Source organism: Babylonia areolata, chromosome 2 (assembly GCF_041734735.1).
Source record: "Babylonia areolata isolate BAREFJ2019XMU chromosome 2, ASM4173473v1, whole genome shotgun sequence".
Taxonomy (NCBI): Eukaryota; Metazoa; Mollusca; class Gastropoda; order Neogastropoda; family Buccinidae; genus Babylonia; species Babylonia areolata.
The window spans coordinates 46,045,976-46,073,475 of NC_134877.1; the positions used below are offsets into that span (position 1 = coordinate 46,045,976).

Sequence of the window (27,500 nt, forward strand, 5' to 3'; positions counted from 1 at the left end):
CGACGCAATCTCCACAGAAACCACAGAGAAAGACCCACACATGTACGTCCTGGTAGACATATGACCAGGAACTCAACTCCTGATGACCTCACGCAGACGACAGCAGACGAACGACGGGATGCTGCAAACAACAGTTCTCCCCGTGAAATCCCACCTCACTACTTTCCTCAAAACCATGAAACAATGGAACAAAATGTCACGAACGGTAACCCTCCCTCGATGTTTGACATGCACGCCTTCCCAACACTCCCAGGTCGGAAACGGCTGGAGGACAGGCACAGGGATCCTCCACCTGCCTCCCTCGCCGCTCCCACAGGCATCACAACATCTTGGAGAGGAAAGCCCTCCTACCAGCAGCAGGTCGACACTCATCATGCTGCTGATCGTCACACCGACCAGACACAGCGTACTGTGGATGACACAGACAGAAACGATCTTCTGTCTTCCAATGTGGTGCACTTACCACCTCCCCCAGCCAGCCCTCGACCTCGGCGTCCACCTCAGCAGAGAACGAGGAAACTGACTGACCAGTGGGGTGTGAGGCTTGTGGATGAACCCGAAAATACCAGTGACACAAGTACTGCGGCTCACTTTGTCTCTGCCGCCCATGATGGCTGTCAGACTCGCACTGCTGATAACTTTGGGGAGCCCCTCCGTGTTGTCCCCTCCCAGAGTCCCAGTGACCATCCCAGCCCCAACCCTGGAATGCCCTCCACAATCCCTACCTCTTTGAATGCTGTAAGAGACATGGCGAACCCCAACAGTACCCCCCTGCCTCGTGACGGTAATGGTGCAGTTGCAGACTGTTCATCTCCTTCGCAACTCACTCCAGCAATGTCACCCCGCAGTGAAGATGGTAGCAGCCAAACATTTGTGAAGCAACCGGTGGAAGCTCAGCCAGTGCACGCAGACATTGAAAACCAGTCCCCCGTTCTCTCACGAGCGAATATCCATGAAAGTGGTAAAGCAGCTGAAGGCCAGCTAGATATAGGATCCACAGAACAGGACTGCTCATTGATAAGCGAGACCCCCAGACACCGAGGATGTGAAACCAGGAGCAGAACAAGATCCAGACAGGCCCAGGTGACGGACAGCTTTCCGCGCATCGGTGTGAGTGCGTCACGACCCCCAGGTCCACAAGAACAGTCCTCAGGATAGGGATACGGCCCTGCCCGTGTCATTGTTCCCATGGAAAACTGTCCTGTTGATTCCGAACATACATGTTTAGGACGTATTTCATTCCTAACATATAACATCGAGGGTGTTGCTAACATTCATCAACCAGAAATAAGACTATTTTTGTCCAAGTATGACATCATTTTATTGACAGAAACGTTTTCATCTAATTTTCCATCAGATCTTTTTCCATCATATAAAACATTCATTTCACCAGGTATCAGATTATCTGACGCTACAACCTCACGTCTGTCCGGCGGTGTAGCCTTACTAATACGGCAGTCATTTGTTTCTTGTGTCAAACACATTCATGTAGAATACGATAACTGCATTGTCCTAAAGATTTCTGGCGAGTTGACAGGTTTATCATCAGATTGTATGCTGATAGGACTGTATTTACCTCCGTCAGACAGCATTTATTATTCGGAATCAGAAATTGATAATGGGGTTTACATGTTAGAGCACTGTATTTTAGATATATTTGAGGAACATGGAGAGGTCCCAATAATTGTATTCGGTGATCTGAATGCGAGGACAGGAACCAGAAATAGCAGAGACGCCTTGCTGCCGGACACTTTGATGATGGACGACGAAGAACCAGAGGAGTACTTACGTCACTCGAAAGACAGTGTTGTTAATGGTTTTGGACGTTATCTTTTGAATGTTTGTGAACAGTTCTCGTTATTAATTTTGAATGGCTTTTTGCCAGGGGATGAGTCTGGTGAATTTACTTACATTGCGCATAATGGGGCTAGCGTTATTGACTATTTTTTGGTATCTAAATGTTTCATTAAAAGTGCATTAAGACTACAAGTAATCCATAAGATAGAATCAAAACACATGCCTGTAGAAATGTTTCTCAAAATCAATCAGATACAAGCACAACATATAAATACATTAGGAAAAACTGTAATCCAAAAATACATCTGGAACCAAGATAAAACTGACGAATATACTGATGCACTTGCATCCCCTGAAGTTTTAGATTTCTTCAACACAGCCACCAATTTAATTGATTCTGACATTGAGGCAGCTTTAATAACATTTAATAAAGGTATTTTTCTTGCTGGTAAGTGCATGAAAAGAAACTTTAAAACTGGTATGGTAAAGAACAGTCCGTGGTTTGACGAAGAATGTAGAAAAACCAGGGCAAAGGTACGCCAGGCTTTAAAGAAACATACAGCTTGTAAAGTTGAAAATAAAGATGAAAATGATTTACTTAGAACAGTATATACAATTGAACGAAGACAGTATAAAAAGCTCCTGAAAAAGAAAAGCTCAGATTATAAAAAGCACATTCTAGAAATTCTAGAGAGTTGTGGAAAAGATCAGAAAAAGTTCTGGGGTACGATCAAATCTGCAACATATAGTAGAACACTACCTAGTCGTATTTCAAGCGATGAATGGTTTAGACATTTTAAGTCAGTATTTGGATGTGACGTATTGGAGGATGATATAGTGATTAATGTCGAAAACACAACAAACGAAGCTGATTTTGACGAAACTTTGCAAAGTTCTAGCATGTATAACAGTATTTTAGATGCCACCATAACCGAAACAGAAGTTATTGGAGCAATAAAAGCTCTGAAATTAGGAAAAGCTGCCGGTCCTGAAGGGATTAGTGGCGAATTTTATAAGTATGGTTCACCAATTGTAGTAACATTTTTTACACAATTATTCAATAAATCATTCGACTCTGGAACATTCCCAATGACTTGGTCTGAAGCAGTTATACACCCACTACATAAGAAAGGTGATACTAATTATCCGGACAATTACAGAGGGATATCTTTGCTTAACGTATCTGGTAAATTATATACTTTCATTCTAAACAAGCGCCTAACTGCATGGGTTGAAGAAAATTCTGTATTGAATGAGTCACAAGCGGGGTTTCGAAAAGGTTACAGTACTGTTGACCACATTTTTACATTACTTGCCTTAGTACAAAAGCAACTGTCGAGCCATTCTAAATTATATGCCGCCTTTATTGATTTCAAAAAGGCATTTGATTTCGTTGATAGGAATCATCTCTGGCTAGTGTTACGAAAAAACGGTATTCATGGGAAAATGTACAGAGCGATAAAGAGTATGTATGCGGTTGTGAAAGCGAGAGTGCGAGTGAATAACGATATGACTGAACCGTTTCTGTGCCCGAGAGGCTTAAAGCAAGGTGACAATTGCAGTCCAATTTTATTTTTGTTCCTAATAAATGAACTAGCTGATGAAGTCATGCAACAAGGTAGACATGGTATAACACTTTCTCCTGATATTATTCAAATCCTCATTCTTCTTTTTGCAGATGATGTTATTCTGTTTTCTGATACAGTAGTAGGTCTTCAGTGTCAGTTAAATGTACTTAGTAATACTGCCGAGACTCTGAACCTTACAGTAAACGTTGAAAAGTCGAAAATTGTAGTATTTAGGAAAGGAGGACATATTGCATCAAGAGAGAAATGGTTCTATAATTGCGAAAAACTGGAAGTTGTGAACACTTACAAATATTTAGGCGTAGTTTTTTCCACTGGTTTGACATTTTCATATGCACTTGAGGAAATGTCTTTGAAAGCAAAAAAGGGTGTGTATGGAATCCTTAAATTCTTGTGGACGTTAGGGGAAAATTGTCCGAAAATCTTCTTCAAATTATTTGATTGTCAAATTCAACCGATGTTAACCTATGGGTCAGAAGTCTGGGGATTAATGGCAGACCATACTGTCATTGAGAGAGTACACTTATTCGCTATCAAACGTCTGCTAAATATCAGTGTGAAAACACCAAGCACTTTAATTTACTGTGAAACGGGTAGATATCCTTTATATATCCAGACCTACACTAATTGTATTAGATATTGGTTAAATGTTACTAGGATGCATGAAACTCGCATTCCATTTAAAGCATATAGAATGTTGTATGGTCTCCATTGTAGGGATAAATACAACTGGGCATCACGAATTTGTTTTACATTATATAGATATGAATTTGGCTATGTGTGGGAAAACCAGGGTGTGGAAAATATAAACAGTTTCTTGTGTGCTTTTAAACAGAGATTATTTGATTGCCATCTGCAAGATTTGGAAAGCAGTGTAACATCACATGACAGATTTACCTTATATTCTACATTCAGACAACTACACAACGCCCCGCAATATCTAAACACAATCAAGAACCCTGTTTTAAGAAAAGTTCTCACAAGAGTCAGACTTCGTGTATCTCCATTGAAACCGCATAGATTGAGATATTCAAAAAAGCGTGAAAATATGTGTTGCTTATTCTGTAAAGATGAACAAGAAACCGAACTCCATTTTATTTTGACATGCCCAGAATACAAAAATCTCAGAGAACAGTATATACCGAAGAAGTATCATGTGCGCCCCAATGCATTTAAATTGTCACTGTTGTTTGCAGATGTGAAGACATGCATTCCACTCTCTCTGTTCTTGTCCAAAGCCTTCACCCATAGAAACAAGTCTATCTTTGGTTAATGACGCATGATTACACACCAATCAGCCCATCTATCTTTTGTCTTTTTCTTCTTCTTTCTGTCCCTCTCTCCCTCTTTCTCTCTCTGTCTTACTCTGTCCTTTCTCTCTTTTCTACCCTTTGTTTGCTTTACATATATTGGCGCTGTTCTTTATAATGGATGTTAACACGGAAGCCCCCTCCCCCTACCCCTGTTGTCACGGGCAGAAAGGCCTAAACAATAAACCATTCAGACTTCAGAGACTTCAGACTTCAGACTTCTCTCTCTCTCTCTCTCTCTTTCTCTCTCCCTATTTTTTCTTATATTTTTTCTTTCTTTTCCCTTCTCTTTAATTTTTTTAAAATTATTATTTTCATTGAATAAGCAATTGCTGCTTATTCAATTTATCATCATGAAATAAAATCTTTACTTGACTTGACACACCCACTCACACGCACGCACTATGCACACACAATGCACACTCGCACGGATGATACTTTACTCATTGCTAAACACTTGGAACTGAATAGAACTGTCTTGAAAGAGACTTGAAAAGGCGATAAGACATACGTGTTGAATGTTCCAAGCAGTAGAGGCTCGAAAGGCGAAAGAGGAAAAACTGCTTTCCGAATATTACTTCACGGATATTCTCCTTTTTCATTTCCGCACGCAGCGGCCCCTGAACGTGTATTATCAAGTCCAAAGGGGACATGAGCAGACGACAGTGTTGCGACTGGACGACCATTTGACACAACCTGTTGCATGGTATGTCTTCCTGTTCGTTTTTTGTTTGTTCGTTTGTTTGTTTGCTGTTGTTTTTTTGACAGTCTCTTGTTTTGGCCAGTGGATAGTTTGTGGTTGTACTGGTTGATTTAGTTTAGTTTTGTTTTTTGAGAACAGTCCAGTGTAGTTCTCTTAACCTGTGTAACTACACGACAATTTTTACTTCAGTCACCGATACGTGTGACGGGACATTAAACAAAACGACAATTTTCTTAAATACCGACCGACAAAGCCCACCCAAGTTAATCTTCAAAGTTGCGTTAGTGACTTTTTTCTCTTCTTTTGAATCTTCTGTCCGGATTAGAAGTCTTTAGCATTTAAATTGATAGGAAGATGGTTATGATGATAATGATAATGATGATGATATCGATGCTACCATCATCATGGCCTGGCTTCGCTGACGAAGATCTAGGAAGGGCGTTGTCCACGTCTGATGCAAGCACGCTCATGGCTGACAAGGCCAATGCGGGAAAAGCAGAGTCGGCCGCAGCGGTTGCAAGGGAAAGTCTGGTCTGGGTTCGCGGCTGCAGCGTCGTGGTTCTTCCTCCTTCTGCGTTTGTCCTCAAGGCTGGCCCTGCGGTTGTTTTCGAAGGAGGAGACAGCTTGGTGGATGGTGCGTCGCCAGGTCTCTCGATCAGCGGCTACTGCGGACCACTGGCGATGGTCAATGTGACAGGCACCGAGAGCTTTCTTCAAGGAGTCTTTGTATCTCTTCTTGGGTGCTCCTCTGTCACGGTGGCCAGTGGACAGTTCGCCATACAGCGCGATCTTGGGCAGGCGGTGATCCTCCATCCTGGACACGTGCCCTGCCCAACGTAGCTGGGTCTTTAGCAGCACTGCCTCGATGCTGATAGTCTTTGCCTGCTCCAGGACCTCGACATTTGTGATGTAGTCACTCCAGTGGATGCTGAGGATGGTGCGAAGGCAGCGCTGGTAGAAGCGATCAAGCAGTCGTATGTGGTGCCGGTAGGTGACCCAGGTTTCGGAGCCATACAACAGGGTGGGCAGTACAACAGCTCTGTACACGCTGATCTTTGTGTCTTTCTTCAGGTGTTTGTTGTTCCACACTCTCTTGTACAGCCTGCCGAATGCGCTGTTTGCCTTTGCAAGTCTGTTGTCGATCTCCTTGTCGATCTTGGCGTCAGACGAGATGGTGCAGCCTAGATAGCTGAACTGGTGGACCGACTTCAGCTCTGTCTCACCGATGTTGATGTGAGGAGCGTGGAATTCTTCCTGTGGGGCAGGCTGGTGGAGAACTTCCGTCTTTTTCAGACTGACTTCTAGGCCGAAGAGCTGCGCAGCCTCTGCGAAGCAGGACGTTATACGCTGCAGGGCCGCTTCTGTATGGGCGACGAGGGCAGCATCGTCGGCAAACAGAAGCTCTCTGATGAGTTGCTCCAGTGTCTTGGTGTGGGCCTGTAGCCGCCTCAGGTTGAATAGGCTGCCATCAGTGCGGTATCTGATGAAGATACCGTCGTCGTCGCCAAGATCTTCAGTGGCCTGTTGGAGCATCATGCTGAAGAAGATCGTGAAGAGGGTCGGCGCGAGGACACAACCTTGTTTCACTCCATTTCCAATTGGGAAGGGCTCCGAAAGGTCGTTGCTGTGTCTGACCTGTCCACGCTGTTCCTCATGTAGTTGGATGACCATGCTGAGGAATTTTGGGGGGCATCCTAGACGTTTCATGATCTCCCACAGACCTTTTCTGCTCACGGTGTCGAAAGCTTTCGTGAGATCGACGAATGTCGCATACAGTCCTTTGTTCTGTTCCCGACATTTTTCTTGTAGCTGTCTGAGAACGAAGACCATGTCAGTGGTGCCTCTGTTGGCTCTAAAGCCACACTGACTCTCTGGGAGATGTTCTTCGGCGATAGTAGGCACCAGCCGATTTAGGAGGACTCTGGCGAGGATCTTGCCTGCGATGGAGAGCAGAGTTATCCCCCTGTAGTTGGAGCAGTCCGACTTTTCTCCCTTGTTTTTATACAGGGTGATGATGACTGCGTCACGGAGGTCCTGTGGTAGTTTGCCTTGCTCCCAGCAGCAGACAAAGAGGTTGTGGAGTTTGGAGTGTAGTGCTGGGCCTCCATTCTTCCACGCCTCCGGCGGAATTCCGTCAACCCCTGCTGCCTTGCCACATTTCAGCTGTTCAATGGCCTTGACAGTCTCTTCTAGGGTTGGTAGCTCGTCCAGTTGTAATTTCACTGGCTGTTGTGGGATGCGGAGAATTGCCGAGTCTTGAACCGTGCGGTTGGCGCTGAAGAGGGCCTGGAAATGTTCCGACCACCTGTTCAGGATCGACGTCTTGTCTGTGAAGAGCGCCTGGCCGTCTGCGGTGCGCAAAGGACTCTGGACCTGGTATGAGGGACCGTACACCGCCTTCAAGGCTTCGTATAAGCCCCGGTAGTCACCAGTGTCTGCACAAAGCTGAGCCTTCTCTGCCAGGTTGGTCCACCACCCATTTTGAATCTCACGAAGCTTGCGCTGGAGGTTGCTGCATATGAGCCGGAAGGTTGCTTTCTTCACCGGACAAGACGGTTGTGCAAGGTGAGCCTGGTGGGCTGATCTCTTCTTCGCCAGCAATTCTTGGATCTCCTGGTTGTTTTCGTCAAACCAGTCCTTGTTCTTTTTCGACGAGAACCCTAGGACTTCTTCAGAGGACTGCAGGATGGCTGATTTCAGCTGTGCCCATAGTACTTCTGGAGAGGGGTCTGTGGGGCAACTGGGGTCTTCAAGTTTGTCCTGAAGCTTCGCCTGGAATTCAGCTTTCACTTCAGCTGACTGAAAGTTGCCGACCTGGAATTTCTTCCTAGGAGCTCCTCCTTTCTTTGGTTTGGGCTTGAAGTGGAGCCTGAGCTTGCTGCGGACGAGGCGGTGGTCAGTATGACACTCCGCGCTGGGCATCACTCGGGTGTGTAGGACGTCTCGTACGTCTCTCTGGCGCATCAGGATGTAATCAATGAGGTGCCAATGTTTGGACCGAGGATGCATCCACGTGATCTTCAGGCTGTCCTTCTGCTGGAAAATGGTGTTGGTGATGGTAAACTGCTGCTCTGCACAGAACTCGAGAAGAAGGCGCCCATTGTCGTTGCAATTACCAACGCCATGCTTGCCAAGGACTCCTTTCCAGGCTTCTGAATCTTGGCCAACTCTGGCATTGAAGTCGCCAAGGATGATGACCTTGTCGTCAGCAGGGGTGTTCTGAACGAGGTTGCGCAGATCAGTGTAAAACTTGACCTTTTCTGTGGGGTCCGCTTGGAGGGTTGGAGCGTACACGCTGAACAGAGTGGCATGCTGTTTGTTCCGTAGTGGGAGGCGCATGGACATAATTCGGTCTGAGTGTCCTGTTGGCAGGTTTTCAAGCTTGGAGGCAATGGTGCTCCTGACCATAAAGCCTACGCCATAAAGGCGTCTCTCGGTCTCTGGCTTGCCTGACCAGTAGAGGGTGTACCCAGCGCCGTGTTCCTGGAGGCTGCCTTTCCCTGCAAAGCGGACTTCGCTGACGGCAGCAATGTCAATGTTCAGTCTCTGAAGTTCGTGTGCGACTAGAGCGGAACGCCTTTCTGGGTGGTTGCTGTCTGCAGAGTCACGCATGGTTCGGATGTTCCAGCATGCTACCTTTAGTCCTTTTGCACCTAATTGTGAGGCAGGTGCCGGCCTTTTCTTCTCTATTGTTGTTCGACCGCGTTTGGAGATGCCCGTTGACCGCGGCTAGCCAACTGGGGGGTATGGAGATGAGCATTTGTTTGGACCACCTTTTCTAGGCCCCTCTCCGTGTGGAGCAAGCAGTGCTGTCCCTAGAAAAGGCTGCTTGGTCGTTCAGGGTGCTGCCGAGTGATGCTGTCACCTCCGGGTCAACAATCAGGCGACCAATATCCTGAACCGCCTGCATGCAGGATTGGAACTGCGGCTTCCAGTGACATCTTCCACCTGCCGTTTTCGCCCCTTTCCCATCGCTACAGGGCTTGGAATAGTTGGTGGCGCGGACGTGGACGTGTCCTTCAAGCCTGCGCAATGGAATTTTTAGGTGGAGTGCAGTGTGCGCAGTACTGGCCCCACCCTTTACACCCGTGGTTCATCTGCCATAGCCTAGCAAGCTGGGACGGTGACAGTGAGGTCCTCAGGTCGTAGGTTTTATATCAGACTGTCCTTGTCCTAGCCTCTGGCTCAAAAACCTTCCTCGGAGGCACGGGGGCGCGGCTACTGAAAGTCAGGACATGGCCATGGACCCAGGGTCAATGCATGTCGAGACTGTCCTGCATTCCTTAGCACTTCATGGGTTTTACTTCAGACTTTTCCTTGTCTTAGATGGACTGCCTTCCCGGGCTGTCGAGCTCCATCTGCCCGCATGTGACAGGTAGCACAGGGTTACATGTTACCTGTGGCAGGTAGAGACCTGACCTGACTACCACTACTACTATGCTACAACCACTACTGATAATGATAATAATGACAGTGTATTTTTTTTTAAAAAACGATTTCCAAACTGTTTAAAATGGCAAAGTATGCACTCATTCAGATGCAAAATACACACCGTCCATAAACACACAGACACATAGACAGACCGGCAGATAGAATAGACCGGCAGACAAATAAACACACACACACACACGCGCACGAACACACACACACACACACACACACACACACACACACACACACACACACACGCACACACACAGACACACACACACACACACACACACACACACACACACACACACACGACAATGGGAAAGTTGAGAGTTTATCCTAATATTGTTTGATATTTCGAATGTGCGACTGGCTGAGAATATTGCAGATGGAAGATTTTATACCGCCATATAAAGCTTACCCGATGTCATGATATTTCGATGTAATGAGTAAAAAGAACTGGGCACCAGCCGCCGTGGCGAAGTGGTTAGTGTCGCGGACTGGTCGGCTGGGAGGACGCGGGTTCCAATCCCAGCGGAGGTGGGTTTTTCGGCCCGTGGCCGGCTCCTACCCAGAGTTGAGTGTGCTGTGGGCTTAAATGGGGAGACTGGGACCACACAGTCGAGTGTCATCCACTTCAAGGATGCGTCTTTGGGTGTGTTGCTCTAATTACCTGACCAACACTGCAAGTGTCTGTATCTCTCGGGCCTGGTTAACGCCGGGATATCATTATGACAGGAAGCGTAGAGTACAGCCTTGTCACGCAGTCCCAAACCAAAATGGACCGCCATAGCAACATCGTCATCATCATCGTCAACCTCCACCTCCTTCATCGTCATCAATATAAACAAAATAGTCTCAAAGTCTGTGGCCTTTCATGCCCTGCTCTCATGGTGACCTCAGTTTCGATACCCCTCCACTTCCGTGCTTGGGGTGAGTCCTGTCAATGTCGTCAGTTTCGGCAGATTCATGGGGGGGCTGTTGTTTGAGGGACGTGGTGGCGGCCTTCACTCTGGGAGGGACGCTCACTCAGTCTGGCTCCGCGACTAAGCCATTATTGTCGTTAGTAGGGGGCTTAGTAGGTGGTGTTCTAAGTACGTTAAAACAGAACAGGCACCACTGAACACCACCGAAGTGACTCAGCAGCAGTGCAGGGTCTCCTCTGGTGTGTGGCCTCCTGGCGACCTAACATCGATGGTTCCCTGTGGACTGCCGACGCTGGAACTGTGACGGACGAACCCGGGTATGGCAGTGTATGGGGGAATCTAAATGAGCGGCGTGGGAGTAATGCCACTGAAACGGTGCAGATGAATGGGGCAGCAAAAAAAAAAAGAAAAAAAGAAAAAAAGAAAAAAGAAAAAAGAACTGGGCATCAAACGTAAGCATGCATTTGCTTGAAAACTAGTTTGGACTCGTTAGGTCAAGTCAGATTTTGGGTTGTGGAGCTGCTTTTATAGGTTTTTGGGCAACGTTTGATATATACTGAAAGTGGCAGAACTGGATTTAGCATATTCACTTAAGTTGAACCAGAATGTTGATACGTTTTGTTTTGCGTGATACAAAACAAGATTTGACATTTAATATTGTTGCTTATAGTACAACTGACTGCGAAAATAACTTGTGAAAAAACGAATAAATTTGGGTCTAAATCGGGATAGACATATGAAATATGCACGACAAAGTTTGTACTTGGCATTTCTGATCTGACTGCACACCAACTAAAATACGGAAAAGTTGATAAAGATTCTTCTTCGATGTATGTATCTCGTGTGTAAACAATCAAAGGAGAAGGAAGAACATTTTTTTCTGAGTGCGAGAAAAAGAAATGGGACTTTTGTACGCGCAGAGGTGTTAATGGGACAGTGTTTACTGCGTTTTGCTAATGATAATGATAACAACAATGATAATAAAATGATGATAATGGTAATGATGATGATGATGACGACGACACCAACAATAACAATAATAATAACAATGATAACAACAATAATAACGATAGTAATGATGATTATGATGATAATAATAATGATGATAATAATAATAATAATGATGATGATGATAACAACAGCAAAAATAATGATAATGATAATAATAATAATAACAATAATAAGGATAACAAGAAGAAGAAGTTTTATTTGGACAGTGCAAGTGAAAGTGTTCAGCTGATTCTTTGGGACCATTACAGATACTTCTTCGTTCGTTGGCGGCAACTCCCACGTTAACTCGTATGTATACGAGTGAGATTTTACGTGTATAACCGTTTTTACCCCGCCATGTAGGCAGCCATACCCCGTTTTCGGAGGTATTACAGATACAAGATGAATCATTCTACATGTGCCGATGATAAATGTGGTTCAAATCGCTTATGCCATGTCTCGCCCGACAGCATTGTTTTTTGCTCTTTTCTGTTTCCATATGATGATACTGAAAATTCTTCGGAGGAAAGGTAGGTATTTTACCTGGCAGAAAGACTGGTCCTATCGAACACCAAGTGTACAGATATCTGCATTTGAAGAGAAGAAAGACCTATGGTAAAATTCAGCTCGACCTGGAAGGATGGTTGACTCCAGGGGTCAACGCCAATAGTGTGGATTTATGGTTGATACAAGAGGTGGCAATAAATCAGACTGGTAACTAGGACAAGTCCAAACGAGGATCTTATAAAAGAGTATCATTATATGTCTACGACGTCCCCCCCCCCCCATCTCTCTTTCTCTGTATTTCTGACTCCGTTTATATATATATATATATATATATATATATATATATATATATATATATATACATATATATATATCTTTGTCTATCTGACTGTCTCCTTATTTCTCTCTCCCTCCCCCCTCTCTCTTTCTCTGTATTTCTGACTCCGTTTATATATATATATATATATATATATATATATCTTTGTCTATCTGACTGTCTCTTTATTTCTCTCTCCCTCGCCCCCCTCTCTCTCTCCCCTCCCTCTTAATGTATCTCTCTTTCTCTTTCTCTCTCAGTGTCTCTCTCTGTCTGTTTGTTTGTCTGTCTGTCTGTCTCTCCCTCTCTCTCCCACACATGCTTACTGTCTCTGTCTCTCAATATATAATTCTTTCTTCCTCATTCTCACGCTCCCCTCCCATACCCCACTCTCTCTCACTCTCAGGTGCCATGCTATTGTTAAATAAGATACGGGAATAAAGACTACCCATCGTGTACTAATGATATCCGATGTGTGCACGCGTGCGCGCGCGTTTATGTGTCTGTGTGCAAGTTTGTCTGTGTATGCGTGCAGCGATACACACGTTGTGTATGCAACGATATCCAATTAAATGCAACAATAGATATACAAAGCAAAGCATCCTATATCTGATGCACAATTAGTGTACACAGAATATCACTTTCCGATAATGTCACGTGCCTGGTAGGTTATTTGAAACGTAAATTAGGAGGTGAGGCTCATCAATATCTTCTCTCTCTTTCTTTCTTTGTCTATCCCCCCTCTCTCTCTCTCTCACACACACATAGACACACGCATACACACACACACACACCTTTTCCCCTCCCTCTCTTTTATTCTTCTAATGATGATATACTGTTTGCATTATGTTTTCACGCATGTGTGCATACACATGTATTTGTATTCCTATATTTCAGTATATTAACAGGTATTATAAATCTTACATAACGTCATCTCTGTCTTTGTCTCTCTGTCTCTCTCTGTATTTCTGTGGGTCTCTCTCTGTCTCTCTCCCTCAAACTCTGTGTTACTCCTACAACTTTTAATGGCGTTATTTCTATGACTGTTTTTTTTTTGTGTCACATGTGCGTGCTTATTTCAGTTCAAATTCTGATTGCTTGATCATTATCTTGACGAACATTCAATTGATTTTCATGTCTTATGCTCTCTGTCTGTCTGTCTGTCTCGCTGTATCTGCACCTTACTTTCTCTCTCCTCTAGCTATGTAGTGTTGTAAATACCATATTACCATTCATGTAACCATAATCATAACGTGCATGCTTGATTGATATGATGCCCCCGCCCTTTGTTTTATTTTACTGTTTACCCTTCGAAGGCTGGATGAAAAAAAAGTGCTGTTTTGCTTACTCTATTACTCCCAAAGACTAAACTTTATTCAAATCTTCTCTCACTCTCTCTCTTTCTCTCTTCCATGCTTATTTCGATTATGTTTATTGATGTCGTCGGCTTGATGTGTGCAGTCATGGCTTTGTTGAGGGAGACACTTGTATCATAATAGTTGTGGTATTTGGTATGCTTGTTCTGTCTACATTGTTATAGTGACAAATGTCAGACTGTAATCGCGCCCTGTTCATATGGGGCTATGGCCTTAAATTAATAAATAATTTGAATCTCTCTCTCTCTCTCTCTCTCTCTCTCTGTGTGTGTGTGTGTGTGTGTGTGTGTGTGTGTGTGTGTGTGTGTGTGTGTGTGTGTGTGTGTGTGTGTGTGTGTGTGTGATGCTTTACAAAAGAATCCTAATGCAAAATTCTTTTCATGGTTCATGGAAATTCTCCAGTGTCCATTAGAAATATGCTCTTCGCTATTAGCGAGTTTCCGCATTCACGCAAAATGTATTTTCTTTTACTCGTAATTGCTTTAGAAAAATCATGTCTTCTGTACTTTGGAAATTGGTAGTGGAATAGACTCACCTTTAAAAATTTTTTTTTTTAAAATATTTTTTATAAACATTATGTAAGAAGAAAAAAGAATAATAATATTGTACCATGACTTCTTGCTGAATAATACAAATCTTACATGATATTTTCCTCAGATGTATTGGTCGAACATGTCAAATGCCCTGTTTTCTCTTTCTGTATGTACTCCCATCTTTTAGTTTCCAACTTGGTTTTTCCTTGTTTTTGTCTTTATGTCCATACTGATATGCCATGTATCATTACGAGTGCTAAGTTAGCGCACATATACTTTTTACGAATGAGAATGCACAGATATTGGAACACCACCCCCCTCCCTCCTCTGTCTCGGTCTCTGTCTGTCTATCTGTCTCTCTTTTTCTCTCTGTGTCTCGGGCTCTGTAAGTCTGTCTGTCTGTCCTGTCTATTGTCTGTCTGTCTGTCTATTGTTCTGAAGTCAACGACAGTCATAAGGTATACCTCTCCCCATCTCCCGTACCACTCACATTTTCTTTCATTTAACTCATACTTGTTTGTGCACGCAATGTATTAGCGTTCTTGCCCCCCCCCCCTTTTTTTTTATATGTGTGTAATTTAACTTTTTAGATGTAACTGTTTATTTCTTCTCTCTCTGTCTCTCTCTCTCTCTCTCTGTCTCTGTCTCTTTCTCTCTCTCCCTCTCTCTCTCTGTGTTTGTCTGCCTGTCTACCTGCCTGTCTGTCTGTCTAGTATCTCTCTTCTCTCTCTCATTTAATCTTTTTTCTTCTCTTCTTTATTATCTTCACCACCACCCTCTCTCTCTGCCTCTTTTTTTATTTCAAATTTCTCTCATTATTTTTTCTTGTGCTTTCCTTTCTTAATTTTAAATCCCAGGGCTTGGTGAGAAAAACAAAAAGAAAGCATTCATGTTATTGTGTTTGTCTCAATACGCTGGAAAAATAAGATTTCGTTCGTTCGTTCGTTCGTTCGTTCTCTCTCTCTCTCTCTCTCTCTCTCTCTCTCTCTCCCCCCTCTCTCTCTCTCTCTCTTCTGCACCCCTTTTCTCGTTTCTTTCCTACTGTGCACGGTGACAATCAACAGTGTTCCTGTGTATTGCTTCACACACACACACACACACACACACACACACGGTTACACTCGAAAGGGTTGCGCATGGGCAAGTGTGCATTGCAAGGTAATCTATTCGTAACGAGACACTTTTTTTTTTAATGTTCCCCCAGACCCCTTCTGCGTCGTTTTAAATCTGAAAAGACTAAAAGAGAGAGAAAAAAAGTTGGAACAAACCCAAAGAGACAGAAAGAGAGAGGGTGGGAGAGAGAGGGGGAAAGAGAGAGAGGGGGAGAGAGAGAGATTGTCACCAACACTAACACTGGCATTTTATTGTTCATGCAGCCTTAAAGCCCTTTGAGTGAGAGAGAGAGAGAGAAAAGAGAGAGAGAGAGAGAGAGAGAGAGAGAGAGAGAGAGAGGGGGGGGGGGGGTCGTTGGAATGACACAAGATTTTGAAACAGGATGCAACGTAGCCTACAGTGACAGAGCAAAAATCTGTTTTTCTCACCAGCCCCATTTGCAATGAATAAATAAAAAATACGGGCTATTAGGACTATACCCACCTCTACCCACCCTCGCCGACTGGTTAGGCTCCTCAAACTACAGGTGGGTGCTCTCTCTCTCTCTCTCTCTCTCTCTCTCTCTCTTCGTGGCATTTGCCAGTTGAGGTAACATGGAAAAGGGCCCATTGTAACTTTGGTGTTACAAACACAAAGAAAGAGTATGAAGAAAAAAATGTATGGTCAGATGAGAATGCTAACATTTATAAAAACGAACTTGATAGTGATGAGTTTCATGACAGTTTGCAGAAGGCTTTTCAATTATTATATGCTTACATGAATGATAGTTTAAACCAATTTGTCACTGCATTGTATGGAGCTGCTGCATGTATGGTTTGACGAGTGGAGCATGGAAGGAAGAAAGTGATTGACTGGTTTGATGATGAATGTGTACGAAAGAAAAAGGAAGTTAAAAGGTTGTTGAAAATATTTCAGAGATGTAAAACAGAAAAGGATAAGCCAGAGAAAAGACAAGAGTATGCTGCAGCAAGGAAAGAATATGTTAAACTAAGAAAAACAAAAGAACGAGAATTTGAAAATAACAGATTAAAAAAAACCCTAACAGATTCAGTCAGTGACTCAAAGACATTTTGGTCAGTAATAAGATCCGTAAATAGAAAAACTTTTGTGTATAACGACATCTCCATTGTACAATGGCATGATCACTTCTTTAGGGTTTTTAATGATTTCGACAATAATGTAATACAAGAAGAAGAAAATGTATTGGAAGCAGAAGATGCTCTTGAGCCATTATTTAACGATCCTATATCTAAAGAAGAAGTTGTTGCTAGTATCAGACATTTAAAATTAGGAAAAAGTGTAGGCCCTGACAAAATTGTTTGAGAAATGCTGAGGTGTGCAAATTCTGTTGTGATTGATTTCCTTGTTAAGTTATTTAATCAGCTGTTTGAAAATGGTACGTTTCCTTTGGAGTGGGCAAAACCCATCATTATTCCTATCCACAAAAAAGGAGATGTTAACAACCCTGATAATTACCGTGGTGTATCACTCAAGTATTTTAAGTAAAGTTTATACTCATATCTTAAATAAGAGGCTGACTAAATGGGCTGAAAATGAAGAAAAAATAATCGAAGAACAAGCTGGTTTTAGAGCAAACTATAGTACCATAGACCACATATTTACATTATATGCATTGGTACAGAAATATATGCTATGTAATACGAAACTTTATGTTGCTTTTGTGGACTTCAAGAAGGCCTTTGATTCTGTTAATCGAAATGTATTGTGGAATGTATTGCGTAAAAGTGGTGTGAAAGGTAAATTGTACATGGCACTTAAAGGTGTTTATAATTCTGTACTTGCGTGTGTGCGTGTGAAGGGTGTTTATTCTGATTACTTTGAATGTCCAAATGGAGTGAAACAGGGATGTCTTCTGAGCCCGCGGATGTTTTCCTTTTTTTTTTATAAATGAACTGGCTGTTGAATTATCAAATAGAGGCAGGCATGGTATACAATTAATTCCTGGAGCTATTGAGGTTTTCTTATTACTGTTTGCTGATGATGTCATTCTTTTATCTGGAACAGTAATAGGTTTGCAAAATCAACTAAACGCCTTAGAAGAAGAAGCAGATCGCTTAAGTTTGACAGTGAATTTGGATAAAACTAATGTTATGGTCTTTAGGATGGGTGGACACCTGTCACTACATGAAAGATGGTTTTATAAGAATACAGAAGTTAGGGTGGTGAATTCATACAAATACTTAGGAATGATATTCTCAACTAAATTAAGTCTGAATTATGCATGGGAAGAATCTTGTAGTAAGGGGAAAAAGGGTGTAATCGAAATCTTGAAGACGTTACGAAAGCTCAACTCTTTTGATTGCTGTTTATTTTGGAAATTATTTGATTCACAGATTGAGCCTTTACTTACATATGGAGCAGAAATTTGGGGACTAAGTGTAAATAAGCAGATTGAGAAAGTGCATACATATGCAATTAAACGCTTCTTAAATGTACCAATACATTCATCTAATACAGTGTTATACGGAGAAACAGGAAGGTACCCTTTGTATATAAATTTTTTTGTAAAGTGTATTAAATACTGGTTGAAACTGTTGAAACTTCCACAAACACGCTTATGCAGACAGGCCTATGATGTGACGTATATTCAAATGGATTTAGGGAAAGAGAATTGGGCTTACAGAGTAAAGAAGGTTTTATCAGAACATGGTTTTGGAATTGTGTGGTTATCACAGGGAGTAGGAAACGAGCAGCAATTTATATAAGAATTTAAAGACAGACTTATTTGTTCTTTTCAACAAAACTGGCACTCAGATATGGAAACAAAAGAAAAATATAGTTGTTTTTTCTCATTTAAAAACGTATTTCAACCTGAAAAATTTGTAAGTATCATGACAGATAAGTGGCACAGAATAAGTTACGCAAGATTTCGATTGAAGACACTTGGTTTTAACGCAAATAAGAAATGGTTTGAACCTGGGACTTCCGTAGAATTACCATGCCCATCATGAAGCTCACAAATTGAAGATGAGAAACACTTTTGTTTGAGTGTAAAGCTTACGATGAGTTGAGAAAGAAATGTAAATTTTTTGAAGTAGGTATAGCCGAAATGCTCAACATTGTTTCTGTTTTATCATCTGAGGATGAAATTATAATTAGATCGATTGCAAAATCTATTACAGAAGCGCGAAAAATAAGACAAGGACTTGTTATCCACGGGCAAAATAATTGTACAATAAGGTAGTTAACCATAGTTGACTGAATGCTGATATGTTCTGGAATGAAAGTAAGGAGTACATGAAATTATGTATGTGAGAGCATGGTCGAATTTTCTTTTCTTTTTTTTTTTTTTTTTTTCTCTCTTAGTATTTTAGTTGAAGTGATACAATGTACATATATAATTATGGTGTCAGTGTTACCAATCTTTGTTTGACTGGAATGTTTAAAATTTACATCATAAAGATTATTGTAATCTGTTGATGTGAAAATGTTACCCCCTTGTCAAAAGACCTTTGCAGGCAATGACAATAAAACATTTCAAGTTTCAAGTTTCAAGTTTCTCTCTCTCTCTCTCTCTCTCTCTCTCTCTCTCTCTCTCTCTCCACTTGCCTCACTACTTCCCTCAACGAACCATGCAGAAAAAGTAAAAGAGGAGCAATGGATATTCTGAACGCCATGAAACACCTGGGTTCTATTGATCCCGTGCTTTTCAGGAAATTATTTGACAGTCAAATAGAACCCATACTTACGTATGCTTCTGAAGTTTGGGGTTTAGAACCGGGACCTATTAACCAGATTGAAAAGGTACATACATTTTCAACCAAGCAATTTCTGAACATGCATATGCACTCTTCCAATAAACTGTTATATGGGGAGACAGGGAGATATCCTCAGCACATTAAAACTGCAGCGAAATGTATGAAATACTGGCTCAGATTAACACGAATGCCTACAACTAGAATCAGCAAAACGAAGTAGGAAAGGTTAACTGGGTGTCGAAAACACAGTATAATTTGAATGTTAACGGTTTGGGAATTGTACGGTTATGCCAAGGTGTTGGATATGAAAATAACTTCTTATCAACTTTTAAAGACATTAGTTTCGTGTTATAAACAAAACTGGCATTCGGAAATCGAACAGAACGAAACGTACAGCTGGCACTATTTGTTTAAAGATACGTTTGGCGCTGAAAAATACTTATCATTCATTACCACCAAGAAATTCCGCGATACACTTGTACGATTTCGTCTTAGAGCGTGTGGACTGAGAAGCCACAGAGTGTGGTGTCTAGCCGAGTCTGATACAAACACTGTCCAATGTGCGGTTTCGAGAAAGAGGACAAAATCCACGTTTTGTTCCATTGCCGTGCATACACACACATCAGAAACAGATACACATTCACTGAAGAATTAAGCCCCGTGAATGATTTAACTCGCATGCAACACGTGCTCAAAAGCGAGAATGAATTAACGATAACAACTTTATCCAAGTTTCTTACTGTAGCATTTAATTGTAGACAGAAATCACTGGAAAATATGCAGACAGCATAAAAAGCAAGTTGGATGTGCACATATATATATATAGATGTATTCATGAAATATGTTATTGAATAAATCGATACATAATGACTATAAACGCGAATGGTTTTTGGCAATGGATGGTCCGTATGAGTTTTTGTTGTTGATGTTTTTCTTTCCTTTTTATTGCGTTGTTGTGGTGTATCGTGGTTCATAATATTTACTTATTATTTTTGTAATCCCCCTCCTTGTCAAAATGGCTGTAAATGCTTTTGACAATAAATCGTCAATCAATCTCAATCTCTCTCTGTCTCGCGCGCGTGCACACTTTGGCACACACACACACACACACACACACACACACACTTGGAATGATTCCCGGGAGGAAACTTCGCCTTGTCAGAACTGACACCCTACAGGTATACTAGCCCCTCTCCCCCCGCCCCCACCCCCCGGCCCTCCTCCTTTACTCCGCCTCTCCCCTTTCCACACACTTGCGCTTTCTTACAACCGGATATACACGCGCGATCGCGCGCACATACACGCACGCACGTCCAAGGCTATAGGCAAACGGTACACACAGCTCAACAGGACACAAGTTCGAAAGATGAATGTATGATGGTGAATAAGATCTAAATCAAGCCATGTGAGTTTTCAGTATTGCAACATTCAGAGGCAGTTCGAAGAAAGATTAAAAATAAACATTGTGAAATGTGTGTAATCTGGCAAGCGCATGTTATTTTCTTCATCGGTGGATGCTGACCAACATTTAAAAAGTACACTCCCTGTCATTGTCAAGTCTTTGGCTAATTCGTGGGAATATGATATTGCTTAAAAAAAAGTTCACGAGTACAGACTAGTTTTGTAGTGTTACATTAAGCTTACTTATCGGCCTACATGGGCCTCTGTCACAGTTTAATCTCTTTATCATGTTTATCAAATTGTACCTAAGCCTTCGTCGGAGTTTAATGGTTGTCGTGTTATTCCGTTGTTTGCCAAATGTGATTTGCATGGGACTGAAATTTTTGTCTTTGCTCTCAAAATGTTGTTATTGTTGATGACATTTTTGTCTTGAACAGGAGTGCTGCGGTTGGCGTTTCGGTCATAAACAGTATAATCTGAATTCAGATTAAAAAAAACAACAAACAACAAAAAAAACAACAACAGTTTCTGTGCTTCACGTTTTGATCTTAGATAATGGTCATGTGACTTAGGTTAGGGTCCGAATAGGGGTGACAGTTATCGGTAGTTCCCGATTCATTGCAGAATGGCCGACTTCATCCAAGCAGACGAAGGAACCCAGGGTGTTCCACCCAACAAGGGCATGTCCAAATCTGCCACCGAGCTGGGCACAGCACAAGACGACCCCGAAGAGAACTCGCACGTCGAATGGGTTGATCTTGAGAAAACTCCTAGGGATGGACAGAACAACCCTGGAGAAAACGATCCCGATTTCTCTACTGCAAGATCAAGCGCTGCTGGTGAAAATGACCCCGTGGACGCCAGTGCTGGACCAAGTGATCCAGAACTGACCAGGAACGGAACCTACCCTGCAGGCTCCGGGCTCGACAGGAATGACCCTGATGGATCCGTGGAATCATGGAGTCACGATCCTGAATCATCTGGCTCCGAGTGCATCGCCTCTGAACCTTCAAAGAACCATCCTGAAATCTCCTTCCCGGCACAGAATGATCCCCAGCTCACCAACCCTGGCTTTGACGACCCTGGACCCCCCAGAGCCGGATGGAATGGTCCCAACGTTCCCCTGAATGCGCTCGAAGGTTCTGGACGCCAGAACCCTGTTGGTGGGCGAGGCGACCCCGGATTCTCCAGCATCGGGTGGGAGGGTGGTGACTTTTCCTGGGATGCCTTCACCCGTGGCGCTCAGTCCTCCGTCAACCGGCCAAGGATTCCTGATATTCCCAGTCGGGGTTGGAATGACCAGGGTAGATTGCAGTTTCACGGGGGTACCACGCCACCCGTCATAGTGACCAGGAACTTGGGTGCAGGTACGTCCGCACAGTGTGTGTGTGTGTGTGTGTGTGTGTGTGTGTGTGTGTGTGTGTGTGTGAAGGTTCCAAGTTAAAACAAAGACTCAAGAATATTGGTTGATTACATGTTTTGCTTTTCTGAATTCTTCCTTTCTTTTTTTTTTTTTTTTAAATGTTCACACCAGAAACATTACAGGTTAGTATAACATACACAAGTACATTTGGAAAAAAAGACAACAAAACTTCAACAACTGAAAACAACACAGTAAATGGGGGAGAGAAAAAGAATCAGAGAGAGAGAGAGAGAGATTCAAGATTCAAAAAATTTATTACTCAAGGATAAAGATTTTAGGCATCGCCCAGTCTTCCAATCTGTCCTTGTGACAACAATAACAATAACAACATTAACGATAACGGCACAAAAATAATAATTTTGTTAACACTGCTACAGCCACTGCTACTACAACGAAGAATGATCACCACCATCATCATTAACATCGTAAAAAGTAATAAAACGAACGCATTCATACATTGATATCCATACACATGCACACAGTCTCTCCACCCAGCACACACACACACACACACACACACACACACACACACACACACACACACACACAGAGAGAGAGAGAGAGAGAGAGAGAGAGAGAGAGAGCTATCATTTGAATTAATTTTCCCTTCTTTGCCTTTTTTCTGTTGTGCATTTTGAACATTTGAACGAAGTTATGGAGTGAGGAACAAAAATGATGTGTCCTATGGTTACATATATCCAAACATCTTAACAACACATGAAATGTTAGAAGAACATTCCGATAGACTGCATCATTGATATATAACTTTGACATGCCATGGATAATAAGGGACAATGTCATACTACAAAAAACACACACTTCCGTTCTATTTGTCTGCTCCTACGTTCACTTGTATCCGCATGTGGATTTTCGCGCGAATGTCTGTGTTTTTATCCCATCATTTTGGCAGCCATAAATAATACTCCATTTTCGGGGACGTATTTGTAAACTGATATCGTCTTACTTCATAAGTTGGTTGTCAGCCACATGTGATCAGGCAGTCAAACCTGGACTCGCGGTTTGGATCAACGGATTAATCGTCATTCAGATTGCGCATTATATTGCATTATGTTTTGTCACAACACAATTCTCTGTATGAAATTCGGGCTTATCTCCCCGAGGAGAGCGCGTGGAGAGCGCCACTCGTTTTCAGCACTAATGTGCATTTGTTTCGTTTCCAGAGTGAATTCTTTACATAATTTTGCCAGGGAGAACCCTTTTGTTGGCGTGAGTTGTTTTGTGTGCCCAAAGGGCATGCTGCACAGGGGACCTCGGTTTATCGTCTGATTCGAATGACATGCATCCTCTCAAGGTCCAGTGGAGGGGGAAAAAATTCTGGGGAGGGTGGGATTCTTCTTCTTCTTCGTTCGTGGGCACAACTCCCACGTTCACTCGTATGTACACGAATGGGATTTTTTGTGTATGACCGTCATGTAGGCAGCCATACTCCGTTTTCGGGGTGGATGGGATTCGATCCCGTGCCCTCGGATTCTCTGGTTTTCAAGGTGGACGTGTTACCACCAGCCCACCATTCTCTGGCTTTCAAGGTGGACATGTTATCACCAGCCCACCATTCTGTTCAAAATCACGTTTGGGTGAATGATGTAACAAATGTTTATGCATTAATGCCAATGTTTAGTCAGTCATCAATCTTCAGTTTTCGTTTGCCGTGACGTTGTGTGCTGAGAAGAGTGTTTCTTTGTTCAGTAGTTTCCTGTAAACTGACAATGTGTCTGGTTTCCATCCACATAAGCACAGCATACCATATAAGACTGTAGCGCATGCATTCGTTTCCATGTTTTGGTAATTGTGACGGCTTGATTATGTTCTTCATTCTTTAAATTTTTCTCCCGTTGTCGTAGTCTTCGCGATAGGTGAAGCCACGCCAGTAATTCATCGTCATGTCATTATTTGGTGTGTGTAGTGTGACTGTAATGATAATGATTCATTGTCACGTCATTATTTGGTGTGTATAGTGTGACTATATTGATAATGATTCAATGTCATGTCATTATTTGGTGTGTATAGTGTGACTATAATGATAATGATTCATTGTCATGTCATTATTTGGTGTGTATAGTGTGACTATATTGATAATGATTCAATGTCATGTCATTATTTGGTGTGTATAGTGTGACTATGATGATACTGATTCATTGTCATGTCGTTATTTGGTGTGTATAGTATGACTATAATGATAATGATTCATTGTCATGTGATTATTTGGTGTGTATAGTGTGACTATAATGATAATGATTCATTGTCATGTCATTATTTGGTGTGTATAGTGTGACGATAGTGATAATGATTATCATGTCATTCTTGTAGGTTCCAGACCACGTCCTGTCATCATCAGAGGTACTGTCCATGTGGTTTCTGTCCGCCAGTGGTTTTATCCATTTGCGTGTCGCTGCTCCATTTCTCTCTCTCTTTTTCTATCTGTTAATCTCTATATCTCGCTGTCTGTCTGTCTTCTGCTTGTCTGTCTGCCTGTTTATCTCTCTGTTTCTTTCTCTCTCTCTCTCTCTCGGTCTCCCGTCCGCCCCCTCTGCTCCTGCTCTCTCTCTCACTGTGTGTGTGTGTGTGTGTGTGTGTGTGTGTGTGTGTGTGTGTGTGTGTGTCTGTGTCTGTGTGTGTTCATATGCGTGTGTGTGTTTTAGGGATGTTTGTGAGTAGTGTGTGTGAGAGAGAGAGTAGGGTGTGTGTATGTGTGTGTGTGTGTGTGTGTGTGTGTGTGTGTGTGTGTGTGTGTGTGTGTCTGTGTGTCTGTGTGAGAGAGAGGAGAGAGAGAGAGAGGTGAGAGAGAGAGAGAGAGAGAGAGAGAGAGAGAGATTCTTCTTCCTCTTCTGTAGTTTTCCTCTTCTGTGTTCATTTTATTTCAACTAGCCATTGCTAGCTGCAATATCAGCTGAAAATTTTCACTATCTGATCTGTCTGTCTGTGTATGTATTTTTGCGTCTGTGCGTGCGTTTGTGTATGTGTTTTAGCCTGCGCGCGTAGGTGCGTGCGTGTGTGTATGTGTGTGTGTGTGTGGGTGTGGGTGTGGGTGTGTGTGTGCAAGCGCACGCGCACATCCTTTTTATATGTTTGCGCGCATGTTTGCGTACGTGTATGTCTCTGATGGTTGTTCTGTGTCTGTGTGTGTTCATATGCGTGTGTGTGTTTTTAGGGATGTTTGTGAGTAGTGTGTGTGAGAGAGAGAGTAGGGTGTGTGTATGTGTGTGTGTGTGTGTGTGTGTGTGTGTGTGTGTGTGTGTGTGTGTGTCTGTGTGTCTGTGTGAGAGAGAGGAGAGAGAGAGAGAGGTGAGAGAGAGAGAGAGAGAGAGAGAGAGAGAGAGAGATTCTTCTTCCTCTTCTGTAGTTTTCCTCTTCTGTGTTCATTTTATTTCAACTAGCCATTGCTAGCTGCAATATCAGCTGAAAATTTTCACTATCTGATCTGTCTGTCTGTGTATGTATTTTTGCGTCTGTGCGTGCGTTTGTGTATGTGTTTTAGCCTGCGCGCGTAGGTGCGTGCGTGTGTGTATGTGTGTGTGTGTGTGGGTGTGGGTGTGGGTGTGTGTGTGCAAGCGCACGCGCACATCCTTTTTATATGTTTGCGCGCATGTTTGCGTACGTGTATGTCTCTGATGTTGCTTGAACGTTTTCTACACCTCACACTATTTCTTTTCATTCTGGTTCGGCGCGGGTCGTAATGTTCGTTTGTTTCTTTCTTTGTTTTTAACAGAGGGCTCTGGCCGTCGTGTCCTTCTCATAGGCACTCCAGGTAAATTCCCTCTATCTCTGTTTGTCTGTCTTTCGTGTCCGTCTGTTAGGCACTCCAAGTTAATTCTCTCTTTATTCTCTTTGTCTGTCTTTCGTGTCCTGTTACGCACTCCAGGTAAATTCTCTCTTTATTCTCTTTGTCTGTCTGTCTGTCTTTCATGTCCTTCTCTTAGGCAGTCCAGGCAAATTCCCTCTTTATTTTCTTTCTCTGTTTGCCTGTCTTTCGTGTTCGTCTGTTAGGCACTCCAGGTAAATTCTCTCTTTGTTCTCTTTGTCTGTCTTTCGTGTCCTTCTCTTAGGCACTCCAGGTAAATTCTCTCTTTATTCTCTTTCTCTGTTTGCCTGTCTTTCGTCTGTTTTGGCACTGTGTTTCTGTAGGTTTCGTTTTCGTCGTCATGTTTTTAGCTCCCTCTCTGTTTGCTTATCTGTGTGTCTTTCGAAAATTTATGTGGTTTAATGTCTCTTTATCCTATCTTGTTTTTGGTCGGCTACTGTGCTTGCCAGTCTTTTCTGCATGTATTGCTCTGTCCGCAGTCAGTATACGACTGTATCATAGTATGACGAATCGCTTTAATTTCAAAGGCCCTGGCGTGGAATATCCACGTGGTTCTTTTCACTGGAACAATAGCTCAATTGAATGCAGTGCCTTTGCACCTGTGGACTAGAACCAACTTACGGGTGGGGGGGCGGGGGGGGGGGGGGGGGGGGGAACACACCAAGAAAACAAACAATAAAAACGGCGAAAACTGTCCGACCATACGTCGGACATAAACGGATACGGTCGTGCTCGCAAGCACGGGCACACGACATCACACACACACACACACACACACACACACACACACACACGTACACACACACGCACACGCACGCACGCACATACACATACATACACACACACATGCCCATACCCTCCCCTCCCCCCATATATATATATCTATATATATATATGCATATGTGTGTGTGTGTGTGTGTGTGTGTGTGTGTGTGTGTGTATTTCCACACACGCACATTATAGATATATATGTACACACACAGAGACATATGTGCATATACACATTCAAACATAAACAAACACACACACACACGCACACACGCACACACACACACACACACGCACACACACACACACGCACTCACACACACACAACACGCGCGCGCGCGCAGACACAAAGGCATAGACAGGCAAACAGACAGAAAAGACAGACAAACAGACACACGCACGCAATGTGGTACATGAAGCCAGAGACAGTCAGACAGACAGACAGACAGACAGACAGACGGACAGGCACAAAGAAACGAACACACACACACACACACACACACACACACACACACACACACACACACAGACACACACACACAGAGACACACACACACAGACACACACACACATTAGTGTAGATGTCCTTTGTGAAGTCCTGGATTAGGTGAAAAGGGAGTGTCTTTTTTTTTTCTTAGAGAGAGAGAGAGCGTGAGTGTGTGTATGTGTGTGTGTGTGTGTGTGTGTGTGTGTGTGTGTGTGTGTGTGTGTGTGTGTGTGTGTGTGTGAGGTGATGAATTTCATTTTGTAATGAAATATCCAACATTATATGACTTTTGAT

The 27,500-nt window shown here is 42.9% G+C and overlaps 1 protein-coding gene across 4 annotated transcripts in view; it reads left to right on the plus strand.

Annotated features, from left to right (window-relative positions):
• Positions 1-5,237: 5,237 nt before the first annotated feature.
• Positions 5,238-27,500, plus strand: part of LOC143302025 (uncharacterized) — a 75,911-nt gene continuing 53,648 nt past the window's right edge. The window contains exons 1-4 of one of the 4 annotated variants that reach the window (XM_076616515.1): positions 5,238-5,399; positions 21,333-22,075; positions 24,460-24,489; positions 25,859-25,897. In XM_076616515.1, coding sequence (XP_076472630.1) covers positions 21,334-22,075; positions 24,460-24,489; positions 25,859-25,897 — 811 coding nt within the window. In that variant the 5' untranslated portion in view covers positions 5,238-5,399; position 21,333. Of the gene's footprint in view, positions 5,400-15,996; positions 16,115-20,690; positions 20,713-20,818; positions 20,843-21,332; positions 22,076-24,459; positions 24,490-25,858; positions 25,898-27,500 lie in introns of those variants that run through there. The other 3 variants (XM_076616522.1, XM_076616534.1, XM_076616528.1) reach the window with 3 other exon arrangements.